Below are 16,621 nucleotides of genomic sequence, written 5' to 3'. Positions count from 1 at the left end.
TGTGTGTGTTTGTGTACTTGTGTACACATGTGCACACGTGTGTGTGTGTGTGTGTGTGTGTGTAAAAGTCAAAAGATTTGCCTTTGAGTCTACCAAGTGATGTGCCCCAAATTCCAGTTTGAAGCTAATTTGCCCCAAGATGTCATTCACCTATTTCTGTTTTATAAGATGCATTCCAATATTAGATTATGTTTGAAATCAACAATGCTCAAAACACAAAATTACATTTCAAATATTCCATGACTACCAAAATATAGGAGTTAGATTTTGAAAACTCGAGGAAGAAGAAATGCTGTATAAAGGCAAAATGACAAGTAATGATAATATTGAAAATAAAATATTTCAAAATATTAACATTTCAAAACAGAAGGCTTCCTTGGGTACCAAAACAGAGGTACAGGTACCTCAAAAAGGCAGTCAGTTTAAGAGTTTTTAAAACCCACTTTGATACACTCTCAGTTAAATCATAAGTTCTAGAACACACACTTCCTTGCCACAACCACTTAACAATTTATGTAAGAAAAGAACATTGATCAGCCATTGAAGTCTACTTTGTGCAGGTTGTGCAAGACAGTTTCTTCCCACTCTACTGCATTATTAGCTATGACGTGACTCCAAATCAGATCCATCTAGCTTTGCTTAAGAAGCCAGCCACAAACTGTTTAGTCTACTTTAATCCTTACAGCAATTCTGAGAATAGTGCTAATAGCATCTGCTTTGCAGTCTGATTGCCCTAAATCCAACTTTTGGTCCTGCCATTTCTGGTTGTGTTCCTCAGAGCAAGTTCCTTAACCTCTCAAAGTTTCGATATCTTCTTCAATAGCATGAGTGTGATTTTAAAAATGTCTCATAAACTGTTGAAGCTGGAAATGAGATAATCTGTGTAATTATCTTGTTTGGAGCATAGTAAGCATGTAACTTACATGTTCATCGTTGTGACCATCCTCTTTTCCTGAGAGTTTAATGACATTAAAGATCAGTAACTCGACGAAAATGGAGCTCCAGGTCCTCTTGATGCCTGTGATTTTTCTGTCACAAAACGCCATACCCTGAAGCCCACCACACCACACGCCATGTCCTGTCTTGTCGTCATGTCACACTGCCGTGTACCACAGCACAGCACTGCGCACCACACCATACCGTGGCATAACAGACTTCCTACCGCGTCATGACACATCACATGCCACGTCATCTTTCTAACAGAATTATCCCTCTGTTGTCATCCTCATTTGTCCTTCCTTACGTACCTCTCAAAGTGGTACATGACGTTGTCTTAGATCCCAGTGACCTATGCGACCTATGATCAGTTCTCCACACTGGCACAAAACCCAAGACCTTCAGCAGAGGATGCAAGCCTGCGGCACAGGTCTGTGTCCACCAGAAGAGGGATATCTTTTTTTTTTTTCCATCAAGACACAGTATGGACTGGTGGCAGGCAGCCCTACAGGGACGGCCCTATGCTTTGTGGCTGTACATTTCCCTTTATGAAACATATTCTAATGTGAAGTCCCTAATGCCAGCATTAGCTTGATTTTGTGGATTATGCCAAACTGAGGTAAATTCCATTCCTAGGGTCTTCTTCTGTGTGTTCTAAATGGTAGATGCAGATGAGAAAGAATGAAATCCTGCCATTTGCAGCCACATGGATAGAACTGGAGGGTATTATGCCAAGTGAAATAAGTCAGAGAAAGACAGATAATCCTATGTTTTCCCTCATATCTAGAACTTTAGAAACTTAACAGAAGACCATGGGGGAATGGAAAGGGAAAAAAATAGTTACAAACAGAGAGGGAGGGAGGCAAACCATAAGAGACTCTTACTACAGAAAACAAACTGAGGGTTGATGGAGGGGCGGGGGGAGAGGGGAAAGTGGGTGATGGGCATTGAGGAGGGCACTTGTTGGGATGAGCACTGGGTGTTGTACGTAAGTGATGATTCATGGGAATCTACCCCAAAACCAAGAGCACAATTTACTCACTGTATGTTAGCCAACTTGGCAATAAATTATATTTTTAAAAAATGATAGATGCAGGTCATAGGCAATTATCATGAAAATTCTTTGCATCTGAATTTGATGTCTTTCAAGCTTATGAAAAACACCCAGTGCTATGGGTTAAGTGTATTTTGAAATTATGCAGTTATTTAGAAACAAAAGAACAACTTCTATGCCCACAGGTTTTAGTTAGCTTGCAGATGCAACATGAGCCAATAGTGCAGGGCAGCAGGTGTAAAAGTTTGTGAATCAAGAAACAGACTCTTATCTGTAGAGAACAAATTAACGGTTGCCAGAGGGGTGGAGGGTGGCGGGATGGGTGAAATAGGGGATGGGGATGAAGGAGTGCACTTGTGATGAGCACCGAGTGATGTATGGAATTTCTGAATCACTCTATTGTACACCTGAAACTAATATAACACTGTATGGTAACTATACTGAGATTAAAATTAAATTAAATGAAATGAAAAAGTTTGTGAGTAAAAATAGAAAGTTTAAGTCATGGGAATCAAAACTGGTAGGGGAAATTATCTCACTGTCCCACCCTGTATTCATCAGCTTATGGTCAGGTCCAGCTTAGATTTTAGAGGGAAAAGGACATATTGCAGTGCATTCCCCAACGGAAACCACCAGTGTGATGAACCTGGAAACACATTTATTCACTCCATAAGTATTTACCAAGTAAAATCTGTTTGCTGGCTAGCAAGTGTGCACAGCATGAGGGAAGCAATGAGGCACAAGGTGCAGTCTGTGTCTCCTAGGAATTCAGTGTGCAGAGAACAGAACACGTGAAGGAGAGAATGAAGAAAGTGTTAGCCTGAGCCAGGAGAACCTCAGAGAGGACATATTTGTCTTCACACCTTTGAGCATCTGTCATGTGGAAGAAGGAAGCTGGGTTGGGGCTTCCCATCAGAGCTTGTGCAATCCTGTTGTTTTTCGTTTTCTTTGTTTTAAAATGAAATTAAAACTTTAAATAGTATACATTCATTTTGTGGAAAAAGGAAAATGGTTTTTAAAAAGAAGGACACGATGAAAAGTCTTCCTTCTACTTCTGTTACTCTCTGTCCTGTCCCAACCCCATGGTTAATAAATAATTTCTCATGAATTCTTCCAGTGTTTCTTTATGCAAAATATATGCTTGTAATGCAAATATATATTCTTATTTTCACCTTTTCTTACAAGAGACTTATCATTCCGTGTATCCATAGTTATTTCTAGACCATATTTTCTGCACCTTACTTTTCACTTAGCAATATTTTTCTGGAAATCTTTCCGTATCAGTGCATGCACAGTGTCTTCATTACTTCATACAACCACACAGCATTCTATGTGTAGAAGCGTATAATTTGTTTGACCCAGCCCTGCTCATGAATATTTGACTTAATTCCAATTTTTGTCACTTTAAACTATGCTGTGATGAACAGCTTTGTTCATATTTATTTTACACATGTGCAAATATGTCTATAGACTAGCTTCTGTAAGTAAGAGTGCTGGTTCAAAGAGTAAATGAATTTATAATATGGATAGACACTCCAAATTGCCCTCCTTAGAGGTATATCATATTCTAATCCTACCAGCCTCCACTCAGTATGAGAATGCCTGTTTCTCCCAGCCTCACTAGAATGTATTGCCTAACTTTTTTGAGTGTTTCCCAATCTGAAAATGGAGAAATGTTATTTTAAGTTTGTTTTAATTTGTATTTTTATGTTCCGGGGTCACTTATGTTGATTTTCCCGTGCAAAGTGTTTATTCTTGTCCTTTGTCTATTATTAAGTAAATGGATTGGTGGCTTTTTCTTCTTGATTCCTAGGAACTCATTATATATTAGGGAGATTAGCTCTTTTTATGCCGTATTGTTTACTAATTATTTCAGATGTCTGTTTCCACAAACCTGGGACTAGAGGTGGGGGATGGAAGACGTGAGGGCAGAAGCCAGACACTTAGGAACTGGCCACAGTCATTCAAGTGGAAGGTGATTAGAGTCTCACTGAGGAGGTGGCCATGGAGTGGGAAGAAAGGGAGAAAGATCATGTAAGAGGCATTATGGGGATTAGCTAGATGATTCTATGTGGGGGGAGGGAGCAAATGAACCATTAATGTACAAGGTTATAGTATACCTTTCTTTTTTCTTTTTTAAATGTTTATTTTTTGAGAGAGAAAGAACATGAGCATGGGAGGATCAGAGAGAGGGGGACAGAGGATCCAAAGCAGGCTCTGCGCTGAGAGCAGAGAGCCCGATGTGGGGCTCAAACTCACGAATCGTTACTATCATGACCTGAGCCGAAGTCAGTTGTTCAACTGACTGAGCCACCCAGGTGCCCCTACCTTTTTTTTCCCTATTACCTGTGTGTACATAGTATTGGAGTAATGTGACCCAAAACAATTATTTTCCTCCTTGGGAATCAAAGAGCAATATTCTATCAACAAACGATAAATAGGATAGGATAGTTCTTTTTTATGTTCCAAAGAGAATTCTTTACATGGCAGGGGTAACTTAGAGCTTTCTCTGTATTGATAGCATTAAGAGGAGAATGCATCTGAATTGGGTGGGTAGATTAGATAGTGATAATGGTTGTATAACTCAGTGAATATATAAAAACTGCTGATTGTACACTTCAAGAGGGAATTTTATGGTTTGTGAATTATGAATCAATAAAGCTGTTTAAAAAAAAGGCAAGGGTAAGTCTATGTAGGGTTTTAAGGACCTTTTCTGAAGATCTAAGTAAATTAGAAATATTTACCTCCTCTCTCCCTCCAAAAATGATTGCCCCCCAAGGAAGGTCACAGAATTGCATTTTTACCTTGGATGGCAAGCAAAAATGTATCTCACACCCCAAGCTCTTCAGAATTTCTGGTCCCGTTTTATCTCCATGCTCTGCAGCTTTGTGTTTTCCAAGGCGCTGCTGAGAACTGTCAGAGAAACTTAGACGGTGGTTTGTCTGCCAGGCCAGGATTTTTCCTCTAACAGAATTTTCTGCTAAAGTGAAAACTCACAGGCAGTACATACCCTGGCTCTTCATACAGGAACATGACAAAAAAAAAAAAAAAAAAATGTAACAACCCCCACCAAAACCAAAAACTTGCTGAATCATTTTTTATTAAACATTTATTTTGCAGTCTCAACAGCTAAATCTATTATCCTGACAAGCAAGCTTTCAATAAGTCAGCAAATTGGGGAAGAAAGAGTAGTTACTCATATTCTTAAACCCCCAAACTTGCCATCAGCTTTGGCTTAGAGTCTTTTGCTAGAGAATGCAGGCTCATTTTTCTTCTTTTTTCACTCTATTAACTAATCACCTAGATAAATTTTTAAAGAATGGTGTACCTGGATTTTTCAGCACCCATTTTTCATGTTAAATCACAGGCCATTTAACTTCAGAGGGAGAATATTTTCTAGGTGACATAGAGGCTCCTACAGCCTCCCTGGTATATTCATCCTTCTTAAATGGCTCTGTTGTCAAATGTGTCACAGCCTCCGTGCTGTGGGCCTGCTGATATCTCCGCACTCAGAAAAGATGAGTGGGAGTTTCAGGGAAAAAACCTTACAGCCTAAACTCGGGTGCAGGCTACTGCCATCCATCACACCGGCAGCCTAAGGGCAGACAACTGTGGGCAGAGGGAATGCAGATTTACTTTGGGTCAGTGCTTCTGGCCTTTAAGTCTTGAATTTTAATGTGTATCTCTCTCTCCACCCCCACTGTCATCACAATTTTTTAATTATACCCCCCTTTTAAAAATATACTTCTCAATTAATGGGGCTAATATCCCCAAACTCTGTTAAGCATTGGCTCTATTCAAACAATAATTGGTGTTTTCTGTTTTGTTTTGTTTTGTTTGTTTTGTTTTCTTTTGTTTTCTTTTGTTTTGTTTTTTATCAAGGGAGAAGGGTAAACCAGATGTTTCTCTAATAGAGCACATCTACCTCTGTGCTCAGAAAACCTTTTTGGTATAATCAGTCTTTCTTTCTGGCACTCTCTGTTTCCATTCAAAGCAGTAAGGGGGGGGGGCTTTATTGAATATAATAAGTATTACGTTAAACCATAAACGCCTTCTTTTCACCCTGAGGAGTCAGAATGAGCTCTAGTCACAAGGGAGAAAGCTCATCCTTGGACACTGAATTCTTCTGTTCCTTTACTGTCTATTGTCTTGGTAAGTTTCAGCTTTTCACATTCAAGTCGGTCATCACCACATCCATGAAAGGATCTATGTCATTTGCATCACTAGAAAGTACTTAAGGAACCACTACCTTGCACTCTGGGGACTTTAGCATCTAAGGCAGACCCCAGAGTGCAACACAAGGGTGATTTGGCTATACTTAACTCTTAGCCCGTAAGACCTTGATCACACCTCGTTACAGATAAAGACCCAAACTAATAAATAGATGGGAGTGTGTTGCAAATGGCTAGTATCCTCTTTGGAAAATAGAGGTAGTAATCAAATCTACAGCTCTCATTTATTGAGTGTGTGCTCCGTGCCATGCACAGAGCTAAGTGCATTATGTCCTCTAATCCTCGTAACAGCCTGATACAAAAGGAGCCATTACTGCCTCCATTTTCAAAATGAACAAACTGACACACAAAGAGGCGTCCACAGAGTCTCCCAACAGATAGTAGTAGAGCCACAATACAAAACTAAGCTGTAGGCCACCAGTCCCTTAAGCTCAGTTCTGTGAGGAGGAATCAGAGTTTAGGAGCTGAAGGATTTTAGGATTGAAACTTTCCTCGGGAAATGTAAAAACCACCTTCCACAAGCCATCTTTACTACTTCATTCCTTAATATCGCCAGAGGATTAAGAATATAAAATAAAACAAAACAAAACACCCACCCTTTATGCAGTTACTGAATTTGTCTAATTCATGATTAGTATTTCTGACCTAGGACATGGATGGAGGCAAAAGCCTAATTTGATTCTCACCTGTGCTTTAATGACAATAGTTTTAGCTTATTTTCATTCTTCTTCCTCTTAGCTTTTGGCTAGAAATAGTGGCCTGTGAATCCTTTGGTTTTTTTATTGTGAGCCCGTTCCTGAAAAGTTGCTTGTAAATTGAAAATTTTAATGTCAATCCCGTTTAAATGCATCCAAGTCGTGAATTTGCTGTGCCTTCCTGTATAGCTGCCTCCCGAGACAGCATCTGTGGGTCCGCACATCGACTCTCGAAGTGCGTCTGCCTCCACGCAAGTCAGACTTCTAGATGGCCAAGGAAACAGCTGGAGAGAATGAGGAAGTCAGACGTTCCAAGGAGTCTTTGGTTATATAAAGAAAGTAGTAATTTCTAGCCCAGACAAGGAAAGCACTTTTATTTGGTGGATTTGTATTTAACAGTGTTCCTACTGAGGGCAAATGGCTTTTGCTCTCTGCCTCAGTTCTCACATCTGCCAGCTCTACAGGAAGCGCTGACAAGAATTAATTGGCTTTCCTGAGCCTTGAGGCTCAGTTCAACTTCTCAGATCTATAGTCCCACAGGACTCTGCCCTCACATAATTTACTGTCTAGAAGGACTTTCAGTTTTCAAGAGTTCTGTCTGATAGGCACTATATAATGCATACGCATTTCAGTAAGTTAGACCTTAGAGAAACTTTCGGGGTATTTAGCTCAGTTTGAGAAAAGGGGACATTATTTGTTGTTTTTACAAGGGTCCTGACATGTTCGCACCTAAAACGTGTGGTTTATACAAATGACTTTATTCTTCCTCCTCTTTGTTGGTGTGGCAAGGGGGTCCTTCCAATTTGATGTCAGGCTCTTTAAGCAAGACAGAGCTGGTAGGCCAGGAATTTCAGGGGTGGGAGTTCTTCCTAACTGTTGATTCTGTTTATAGACTCGCAGATGATGTAAATGCACTCTAGATCCTATTCCCTTCATTACCAACGTACATCTGGGAAGCCCCTATTCTTTGTGGCATCACCTCAGGGAAAATTATATTGATTCTCTTTTACAGGTAAGGCAGAAGTAGAGGAGGGGCACCTGGGTGGCTCAGTCTGTTGGGTGGCTCAGGTCATGACCTCGCAGTCCGTGAGTTCAAGCCCCGCATCAAGCTCTGTGCTGACAGCTCGGAGCCTGGAGCCTGCTTCAGATTCTGTGTGTACCCCCCTCTCTGCCCCTCCAATGCTCACACTCTGTCTCTCTCTCTCAAAAATATAAATAAAGAGTAAAAATAAATAAATAAAAAAGAAGTAGAGGAGGTTGTGTCTGATGACAGGGGCAGCCAGTCAGTATAAATAATCATAGAAAGGTGGAAGGGACTTCAGCACTTGTCTCAGCAACTTCTGCCCACATGCTTGCTCCTGCCTAGACAGATGCTGGGCCTCTCTCTATCTGGGTGCCCACAGGGATCAAAACACTCTTGTTCCCAAGATGCAGGACCATACCCTTGTTGAGTAACTGGAATTCTAGACTGTTCTTTCACATGATAGATTAAAAACATCCTCTTTGTAACTTGCATCAGTTCTAATTTGTTCTGAGGAGCTGCATAGAATAAGTCTACTCAATGATCGATTGGTCCGTTTATTCATTTTGTATCAGACACTTACTATGTGCAGTATAGTGTGCAAGACATGAGCCTCAAATTCCAGGAGGTGACAGGTTAGTAGGACATAACATGGACACATGCCATAGGAGCAGAATAAATTAGCTGCAACAGGAAAGAGGAGGGAGGAATATAGGAAGGGGTCAGGTCCTGACAGTATGGTCAGCAAAGTCATCACGGAGGATGAAGCATTTAAAAGCTACTTATCTTTAATGGCTTGAGGCTAAAAGGCAGAGATTTGGACGTGAAGATTGGAAGGATGAAGTGTTGGAGAAGTGATAGGTACTTTATATGAACCAGAGCTCAGAGTTTGAATTGGTGCGTGGAAGGTAGGTCTAGAAAAGCCGGTGGAGTAAGTGTGAGACTGTGAGGGGTTTTGTGTGCCTGGAGTGGAGGGTCAGCGAGAGGAGCAGTAGAGATAGGGCTGTGAGTGAGGCCATGTGGCGTTCACCTCATCGCAAATGCCAGCCTGCAGAGTTTAAGGATTATCCAGTGATTCAGGGCAAAGCCCTGGGGCCAGTGGCTGAGCTGTTGACAGCTGTGTGTAGTATGATAACTGATGGCAGGAGACCGTGGGCAACATGCCAGGTATAGACGTTATGGGCCAGGAGCCCTGAGGTGGCCCCTGCAGTGACAGTGTCAAGTGGGAGTTGAAGGACAATGACTGTGCCACAGCCCTGGAAACCACCTACTGCATATTCTCCAGGAGAGCATCCTTGTCCCCACGGCCCACACCTCCACACTGTTTATATCCATGGGCAAGCCCCTCCTTACTTTCTGGCGAACAATTACTTAGTAATGCATGGAAGTGCTTCCAGAGAATTGTGGTAGACAATCCCCAGATCCAGATATCTGTAGTGAAATACCTCAGGTTTGATTTTCTGCCCCCGGTGAGGTCTACATGTAGGCTGAACCCATATAATGAAAGAAGCTTTGAAATACTTCAGGGTAGAGGTTATGTGTGCATGTATGGATTTAACTTTAACAGCTTTTTCTTTAATGGTGTATGTATGCTTCGGTAATAAAGTCCATCATTACCATTTTTCCTTCTGTAATTGAGCTTTTTGTTGTTGTTGTTGTTGTTGTCTAAATTGCAAAGAGGAGCTGCCTTGGGTAAAGGAAGTACAATTAGAAGCTTTGCCAAAATATACAGATTTGAACTGGTCTGTTTTTCACAAAATTCTGCCACTTGCTCAATAGAGGATCATTATCAACTTTGGGGGATCTTCCAACATGTCTTCTCACACAATCGTGTTATTTGTGTTTTATTCTAAGCTTCAGATTACCTTCTTTTACTTTGCAAGTATTTATTGAGTACTTACTATGTGCCAGGCCCTCTTCTAGGTGTTGGACTCCCTCAATGAATCAAATATTCAAAGATTCCTGCTCTCGTAGAGCATATTTCAACAATCAATAAATAGGTAATAAATAAATAGGTTAATTAAGTGGTATTTTATTTATTTTTTATTTTTTGAACGTTTATTTATTTTTGGGACAGAGAGAGACAGAGCATGAACGGGGGAGGGGCAGAGAGAGAGGGAGACACAGAATCGGAAACAGGCTCCAGGCTCTGAGCCATCAGCCCAGAGCCCGACACGGGGCTCGAACTCCCGGACCGCGAGATCGTGACCTGGCTGAAGTCGGATGCTTAACCGACTGCGCCACCCAGGCGCCCCAATTAAGTGGTATTTTAGAAGGAGACAAGTGTTACAGGAAAAAGAAAAGGTAGAGAGAAAGGTAGGAAGACACAGGATCACCAGGGAGTTGGGACGTGAGGGCTGGTTGCAATTTGAGAGAGAGTGGTTGGAGTCATCTTCCTTACGAAGGTGACCTTTGAGCAGACTTGGTGGTGAAGGGGTCAGGTAGGCAGGTATCTGGGGGAAGAGAGCTCCAAGGAAGGAAAACAGCAAGTGCAGAGGCAGGGGGGTGCTAGAGACGTTGTGTTTTTCCATTCCCCAAGCAGTGACTTAAGCAACCAAGAAGAGAGCTAGGAGAAGACAGAAGCCAAGTTTATTTGTGATAAAACTGGCTCAAAATTACTTCAAAGAAAATTCTACAAATTGATTTAAGGTGGTAAAAAGGGTGTTAGGGGATGTTCCCTGACTTTGAGACTTACTGGATTTGAATCCTGGCTGGGCCACCTTCTCTTTGTGAGATCTTAGGTGAGTTATTTGGCCACTCTGTTCCTCTGTTTCCTCATCTGTAAAACGTAGTTAATGATAGTACCTATCTTCTAGGATTGCTTTGATGATTAAATGAATCAATATTAATTAAAAGCTTGGAACTCTCTCTGACGCATAGCAAGCGTTCAGATATTAGCTATTAGTATTATCGTATCACTGCTACTACTTTTTTTACTTTTATGAGTTGGTGCCCTGGCATATTCTTCCAGTGTGTCCTAAGAGTTTAGTGTATATTTGTGCATATGTATGTGTGTGATGTGTTGGGAATGTGGGGCTTAGTTTATAAAAGAGTTGTGAGAATTAGGTAAAATCACACTGCTTAACACATGATAAGCCCTCAATAAATGTTAGGTTTTCCCCCCTCTGGCAGCATTTTACAGCAAAGAAAAATTACAGAGGTTTCCCCTCTTCTTGCTATTAGTGAAGTTTTGGGCTGGTTTATGGGCATGAAATCCAGGTGAAACCATTGCATTGAGTCAAACTTTAGAAATTTGCTTTGTTCTTAGCACCACCAGTGGAACCAATAGATTCCCAGTGGGTCACTTTGAATATCACTGGGAGGTAGAAGATGGGCAGTAGGCGGGTGAATAAAGAGGGAAACAAAATGAGGGGAAAACCGAAGAAATAGGGAAGTGCTTATTAAGGTGATACTTCTTTGGGATGAGGCTATTGGAAAACTGGGAGTCCCTTTCTCTGAAGACCTTTAAAAAGAGAAGGGACAACATAAATCCAGGTGGAGCAGGTGGCCCTGACTGAAAGGGCCAGGCCAGAGGGTCTCTTGTGGCCTCTCCCAGCTCGCTGAGTCTCCAAGTACAGCCCCTCTCCCCACTTGGCTATCCCATTGTTGGATTTACAAACTTGAATCAGCCTACATTTCCAGCTCTATTTGGAGTCATTAACACTTGAGATCCTAAGAGGGCCAAGAAGGACCAAGTCACTGTATATTGAGATAGTAAATGTTGAAAATCAGCTTTCTAGTCCTCTGGGATCTGTCCCCAACTTTTCTTGGTGTGGCAGCTTCTGTGAACCTGTGTGATCTGCCACCCAGAAAACAGCAGTGCTGAGGGCTGTGAGGGAGCCCTGAACATGAGTGTGCTCTGAGGGGACTCCGAGGGCTTCAGGAGAAAGGATACCATGTCTCCACAGGACGGGGTGGGTGATGGGTTAGGCAGGAGAGAGAAATGAAGCCAGACACCCACTCCTTGTCTACTGCTGTTTTGATTCATAGGTGCGGCAGATGTCTCCAGTGCCACGGATCATACCTTTTCAACAGCATCAAAAGATGGAGAAGGATCGTGTTACACATCTCTGATTTCCAACATCTGTTACCCACCTCGGGAGGATTCTACATATTTCACTGGAATTCTTCAGAAGGAAAATGGCCATGTCACCACTTCAGAGAGCCCTGAGGAGTTGAGTACCCCTGGGCCCTCCTTACCAGATGTGCCTGGGACAGAGCCTCGTGGCTTATTTAGTTCTGATTCTGGAATAGAGATGACTCCTGCAGAGTCCACTGAAGTGAACAAGATCTTAGCAGACCCCCTAGACCAGATGAAAGCAGAAGCCTATAAGTACATTGACATAACCAGGCCAGAGGAAGTGAAGTATCAGGAGCAGTGTCACCCCAACTTGGAAGAGAAAGGCTTGGACTTTAAGAATAAGGACATTGAAATCGCAACAAAATCTGAAGAGGCCCGTGAACCGGAGAAACCAGCTCCTGTAGAGGGAAAAATCCTCAAGGACCATTTATTTGAAGAACCAACATTTGCACCTTACGTAGATGATCTCTCTGAAGAGCAGCACGGTGCTCCTCTGATCACTGCCCCCGTCAAAATCACACTCACTGAGATCGAACCTTCTGTTGAAACTGCGACCCAAGAGAAGACCCCCGAGAAGCAAGATATCTGTCTGAAACCAAGTCCTGATACAGTCCCCACAGTCACCGTCTCAGAGCCTGAAGATGACAGCCCAGGATCTGTCACTCCCCCATCTTCTGGAACAGGTAAGGGAACTAGTGTTCCTTGCCTTGGGAAAACCCAGGATTTGGAAATCTGAATTTTAAAGGGATGTAAATCTGCATTCAAAATATTTTACTATAAGGGTCCCTTTAAGTCTCAGTTTAACTAATTTAATTAAACATACAACTTTTTCAGTCTTTTTTTAGTGTTTATTTATTTGGAGGGGTGGGGGGCAGAGAGAGAATCCCAAGCAGGCTCCACACTGTCAGTGCAGAAACCAACACGGGCCTCAATCTCATGAACTGTGAGATCATGACCCAAGCTGAAATCAAGAGTTGGACGCTTGACTGACTGAGCCACCCAGGCCCCCTAACACAACTTTTTCAGTTTTGTGCCCATGGTACAAAGTTTGAGATCTGGGATTTTCCTTAAAGTCCTATCAGATTTGCCTTATAAAGTGTTTCTTTCCTCATTTGAAGACAGAGGTAAAGATCACTGAAACATGACAATCCTCATGTGGCTCCACTATTCAGAGCAGAGAGGGAGGTGCTGCTTTGCAGCTGGACCTCCAGGTCACCTGGAGGCATCCCAGAGAGAGCACCTTAGCTGTCCTCCCCAGACCAGCCAGGCCACCCGGGACAGGGCATTTCACATTCCTCGGCCCAGCTCCATGTCTGTACAATGGAGGAGGGCTGGGGTGGACTTCAGGGTCTTCAGAGGGACATGAACAGTGAGAGGAAACCTAAAAACAGGATACTCTTCCCCTCCCTTCAATCTCAGCAGGATCATTTTGGTCTTTTTACTTTGTTGAAGTGCTGCATACAGTTTTATTTCTTAAAGGATTCATTTGATTAGAGTAAAAAAGTTCCACATTCACTAAACTATGATCTTTTTCATCTTGAACATTCTCCTACTGTGACCTAAGGCTGGGTGTTAAACCATACTCAGTATATCCTCTCAAATACAAAGGGGTCTCCTATACATGGGTGAAAGGCCAGAGTGGTAGCAGGAGTGTCCCCACCCCACCCTGGGAACCTAGTCCCAGGTGGCAAAAGTGGAGCCTTTGTATCTCTACTTCTTTTGAATGTTCACGAGGTATCAGGATAGAGAGAACCATGAGATGTCTTTGGATCTTCTCCTGCCTCCAGTGTCTGGCATTCTTGCCTGACTCAAGAGTGATTTACAAACCTTTCTGATTAAAAAAAAAAATGATTTTCAGTATGTCAGGAAGGAGCTTTTACTGAAGTCTTAAAACAGATCCAAAGCCTATTAGGAGCAATTGCTCTAAATCCTCATAATGCAGTAAGTCCAAGTGTTAGAGAGGACTTAATGTAAGTCTCTCCTGCCCTGTTTCTCTAAAGATTTTATCATCAATTCCTCTCCTTCCCCAACCTGATCTCAGACTCATTCAACTAAAAAGCTCCAAGGGTCTTAAAGATCCACTGTGCCACCTCCCTGATTTTCAAATTCATTCATTCACTCAACAAACACGTTCCACATACTTTCTTTTGGTCAGGCACTCTGCTAGGCACTGGTGAGGTTAGAACTGAAAAAACAAAAACCAGTTTCTACCTTCCAGTGGGATAGATGACCAAGGAAATAGTCACACTAGTGTGATCTGTGTTCTGAGAGAAGGAAACATAGCATGCTGAGGAACATCGGAGTCCAGATGAACTCCCCAGGTGAACAGAGCAGGAGGAAATAAAGGTGAAGGGGAGGGGTGGCCTTCCAGTCCGAGAAGGCTCAAGGACATGGAGGTGTGAGGTCACAGTGAATTTCCATGTGACATAAATTGAGGTTTGGATAGTGATGACAAATAAGAAAACTGAGGCTCCAAGTGAATTAGATATGACTTGTCCCAGATTATAGCATAAGGTAGGGACATGTCCAAGTCTCAAAGCCTCCTTGTGGTCTTTGTGACAATGCATCGTAAAACCCTTCTGTTATCCAATGAGTTGAAGATACTGATGCTTGGAAGATGTAAGCTGTAGTATCAGCTGTGCTTTCTCAAGCTCCAGGGTTGTCTGGGGATCAGTTTAGAAGAACTTCAGCCCATCTTCATGAAGAGTGAAATGCCCCAGCAATACAGGTCCATTTACATGGCACCTGCCTCATGTAAAAACTACAGTTTACAGAACTGATGAGAAAGACCTGATATGATGTAGGGTTTATGAATTATTAAGGAATATCCTTTTTTTTCTTTTAGTGGCCATAGCCCATTGGGGTTTGGAGCAACTTCAAGATAAGACAAAGACAGATCTGGCTGACATGATCTTGGAGTTTTATAACCTTAGGTTGTCCATTTGACAGCACAGGATTAGGACAATGTTTTCTTTTCAGTTGCTCCAAATAAACACTCTAACCAAAGCTTATTGAAGAAAAAGAAAGTCCCCAGACCCAGTACACAGTCCTCTCCCATGTTCAGCTGCTCCTCTCTCCACAGACACTTCACCTCATAACACCGGAGTCTAATGACAACAGATAAGAATAAAACTAACAGGAAAGATAGGAGGAATTAACTTGTCACTGAGGCCTTTCTCCTTGTTCTTTTTATCCTAAGAGGTTACCATAACTCCCTTCCCTGTCTTGAGAGCCCCTGGCACTCCAGGCATGTGACACTCTGATAATAATAATGATTCTAATAATTATTAGTAGTATTCTAATTATCTGTCCAATTCTAATAATTCTAATTATGTGAATTATGAATCAGGAGAAATTCTCATTTAGAACAATTTTAGCCACACACCCTGAAGCTTAAGCAAGGAGTCTAATATATTTCCTTCACTTCCAATAAATTATTCCATTTTGTAAGTTTCTCCAAAGTACTGAGCTATTTTCATCATGTTAAATAATATATTCTGAGGTACAGAGGCAAAAATTCTTACAGCTTACATATTGGAAATGTCTTCTCAGGAAAGACCAGTCATGAACACAAGTAAAGCATTCTAGGAAAACGTACTAAGGGCCCTGACACACGCCAGACCATTGGCCTACTGGCACCACAGTGTTTCTGACACAGTGCCTAAGAGTATGTTATGGAGGTCATGGATGTTCTTCAAGATGTTAGCCTCAGAAAGGACAGCAATCGAGAGGTCATTGTTAAACCATCCCAGCTTTCCTTAGTAAAAAAAATAAGCAATAAAAAATAAACCAGTTTCACAGCATCTGAAATTTCACAGTCTGATTACAATAATGAGTGATAGAGTGTTGGGCATGAAGGGGTCAAGGATGGCCTCTTTGAGGAGGTGACATGTGATCAGAGATCTGAATGAGGAGAAGGAGCTTACAATTCAAAGGAGGGGGTTAAATGGGGACCCCAGGTACAGAGGAAAGCAAGTGCACAGGCCCCAAGGCTGTATTATTTGGGAACTGAAAGATGATGCAAAGAACTGTTAACCTTAAAAATAGCTATTTTGCCAGAAAACATTGATTTATTCAGGAATGGCAGAGCATTACAATTCAGGACATGCTATCTATGGTAAAACCATAGGCAAGTCCAACAAAGGAGAAGAACATTATTTTATGGATAAGACCAAGGAAGTTGGGAGGGGTTGTTCTGAATGAAAGTCCATCAGAAAAAAGCAGGCGTTCAGAGTGATGATGGTTTCTCATTGGCCAAATTGCAGGGGTAATCAATTTCTTCTAGAAGAATCAATGTACATCTTTTTCTGTTGGGGCCTGTAAGTGATCATTCTTTCCTGTTGATGGTTCTTCTGTTGAGGTCTGCAATTGACAATTCTTCCTGTAATTGACATTGAGTGGAATAGCACCCCCTTCTAGCCTCTCAGTTGTTAGTTAGGTTTCCCTTTATTAGTTTTTACAGGGACAAAGGAAAAGTATGGCATAGATCAGAGTCGGGGGGGGGGGGTGGGCGCGGGGGGCAGGGCCCAGATAGTTCAGGTATTCACATGCTAGGATGAAGAATTTGGATTTTGTTCCAAATGCAATGGGAAACTGCTGGAG

The 16,621-nt window shown here is 42.0% G+C and overlaps 1 protein-coding gene across 1 annotated transcript in view; it reads left to right on the top strand.

Moving 5' to 3' along the window:
- Positions 1 to 16,621, top strand: part of RTN1 (reticulon 1) — a 230,149-nt gene that overhangs the window by 111,786 nt on the left and 101,742 nt on the right. The window contains exon 2 of the mRNA XM_047862268.1: positions 11,929 to 12,702. Within this exon, the coding sequence (XP_047718224.1) occupies positions 11,929 to 12,702 (774 nt within the window). The remainder of the gene's footprint in view (positions 1 to 11,928; positions 12,703 to 16,621) is intronic.

This window comes from Prionailurus viverrinus, chromosome B3 (assembly GCF_022837055.1).
Source record: "Prionailurus viverrinus isolate Anna chromosome B3, UM_Priviv_1.0, whole genome shotgun sequence".
Classification (NCBI taxonomy): domain Eukaryota; kingdom Metazoa; phylum Chordata; class Mammalia; order Carnivora; family Felidae; genus Prionailurus; species Prionailurus viverrinus.
This window is presented reverse-complemented; position numbering and strand designations above follow the sequence as displayed.